At 43.9% G+C, this 2,500-nt stretch overlaps 1 protein-coding gene across 1 annotated transcript in view; it reads right to left on the bottom strand.

The window, feature by feature from the left end:
* The window catches only part of pacs1 (phosphofurin acidic cluster sorting protein 1), a 36,492-nt gene that overhangs the window by 15,371 nt on the left and 18,621 nt on the right, over positions 1-2,500 (bottom strand). The window contains exon 2 of the mRNA XM_030780841.1: positions 10-97. Within this exon, the coding sequence (XP_030636701.1) occupies positions 10-97 (88 nt within the window). The remainder of the gene's footprint in view (positions 1-9; positions 98-2,500) is intronic.

Here is a 2,500-nt window from a genome sequence, read left to right on the forward strand (position 1 = left end):
GAGTGGTACCTGGAGTTTGACAGCGATAACGACCGAGGTCAAGTCTTTGTCCAATTCCTTCAGCATCACCAGCTTCTTCAGGGTCAGATTAAAAAGCCTGGAACCAGAAAACCACACAGTTAGAACAAAAAAAAACCACACATGCTCACACACACACACCGGTGACCAGTGCGCAGTGATCCAGACCGACAGAAAGGCCAGTGATAGTTTGGACTAAGAGAGAGAGAGAGAGAGGGAGGGAGGGAGATGGAGGGAGAGAGAGAGAGAGAGAGAGAGAGAGAGAGAGAGAGAGAGAAGGTCACCATGTTGAATTATTTACCGGTGGACCCATGAGAAAGCTACTTGAAATAGGCCTGTTTTATCAGAGATCAATTACCTTCTACTGCCAATCAACAGAGTGAGAGTGAGAGAGAGTGAGAGAGAGAGAGAGAGAGAGAGACAGAAAAAGGACTACTTCTTTGTCCAGGAGTAATGTCCGCCATAAAAGCAGCGCTGAATTCTGCTACAAGTCGGCAGTGGGCCCAACCTGTCCGACCGACAGACCTGCTGACCCAAACCGAGGCATCTATCACCATTATTTACGACATCCCTCCTCTCCACATAAACGTTTATCGTAGATCAATAACCAGGCGAGACTGAACAATCATTTTCTCCATGATTTTTCCCCTCAGCCAACCGCTAATAATTCGCCCCTTCATACACACCGAATAAACTGTCACCTCAGTCCTCCTAAGGGTGTGTACACATTAGAACACCAAAAAAAAGAGATAAAAGATGAAAAGAAATGTAGAGTGAAGAAAAAAACGTAATAAAACTGGTTCTCAAGATCATCTCAAAACCTAAAACAGCCGTTAGCTAATACACGTTTCGGCGGAAAACTCTGTGTTTGAGTCCGAGTAGCCTACATGCGGCAATGGGCCTCCATTTGTTAAAAAAAAAAAAAAAAAAATAGCCCCCAGACAACATGTTTTCGTAAACACATGAAGTTACCTGCATTTGCAAACTAAGCTGTCAGGCTTAAGGCGCATCTGACATTTTTGGCAAAATGCAAAATAAGTTTAAAAAAAAAAAAAAATCACTGTTTTGCAGGGAAGCGATCTCGAAGAGGTAAACTTCGCCTCAGCCTGACAGCGAAATAAAACTCGATGAGTATGTGAAAAAGTCACTTTTTAGTCATCCAGAGATGAGAGGGGGAGCTTCACATAAAACGTCGGAATAAGGTAGCCTAATAATCCCAGAAAGACAGCGGAAGATGACGTTCCTTAACAGACGTTCTAGAAGAATAAAAAAATACGGCAATCTGTCGATAAAACTTTAGTGAAATAACATGAAGTAACTGCAGCAATTTGTTGCTCCTACGGAGGTTAGAACGATTACGTTAGACTTCAGCTGGGAGAAGAACTCACTGATTGGTGCTTCTGACTGGGAACTTGGGGACTGGACGACCTGCCTGTCATCATTTCTCTCTTCTGTCAACAACACAGGCCGCACGAAACCACAACAGGTGGGTCACATATTTGCACCCAAGTCCTTAGTCGCAAACTGACGAGTCCGAGTACAGGTCCAAGTCACCAAAAACTTGAGTCTTGGGTCTGAGTCCTGCACTCGAGTACTACAACACCGATGAAACGCATTACTGAGATGTGTTCTAGAAAGTTCTACAGAGTTCTAAAGAGTCACTGAAAATGTCTGGTCTGAAAATGAAGATTTTGGGGTAGGGGTGTGGGGGTTTTAGGAACAACCTCCTGAGGGAGAGGACGTTCAGTGATTTTCTCAGAAGAGACACCTGCCCTTGGAGCCAGAGAGCGATTCGATTGCAACGAAACGGAACGTTCGCAGTTTTTTCACTGAAGATTCCATTGCTTCTTCCATGACATCAATGCCCTCGCCCTTTGTTCCACTGTCCTCGCTTCAGAGGCTTAGCCACAAAAAAAAAAAGTCCCGAGTAGAAAGGTTCGATTCAATTTCTGCATCTTTGTCTCGTCACGTCTTCCCGCGGTCGTACTTGCCCGTACCTGAAAACGACTCGAACGAGCAGGTTTACGCTTCAATGCATTCACCTGGCTTTGATGCTTACTTTAGACTCATTGTGACTGGAAATGACAAGGGTACGTAAGGGCAAGCTGTTCTGTTTTTTTTTTTTTTTTTTTTTTAAGTCGGTGATCCTGTCCTTGAAGCAAACGGCATATGCGTCTAATACTAGGTTAACCTTCCGCGAGAAACACGTGAATTCCTGCAAAGTCACCCAGGCATGAAAGCTTTATAAATATTGGATGATAATGTAGAGAGAGAGCAACTGGAACATGTCTCTCGCGTCGTACAGAAAGGCATGTCCACGGCGGCACTGCAGATGTGCGTACGTCATACGATAAATCCATTTATGAATAATAACCATTTATGAAACCCAGGCATATTGAGACAAAGTGTTCTCTGCTCTTTGGCGTAGACGGGTGAGTGAATGAATGAATGAATGTTATTGCTTTGTTTTTTTTGGGTTTTT

Source organism: Chanos chanos, chromosome 7 (genome assembly GCF_902362185.1).
Source record: "Chanos chanos chromosome 7, fChaCha1.1, whole genome shotgun sequence".
NCBI classification, from domain to species: Eukaryota; Metazoa; Chordata; class Actinopteri; order Gonorynchiformes; family Chanidae; genus Chanos; species Chanos chanos.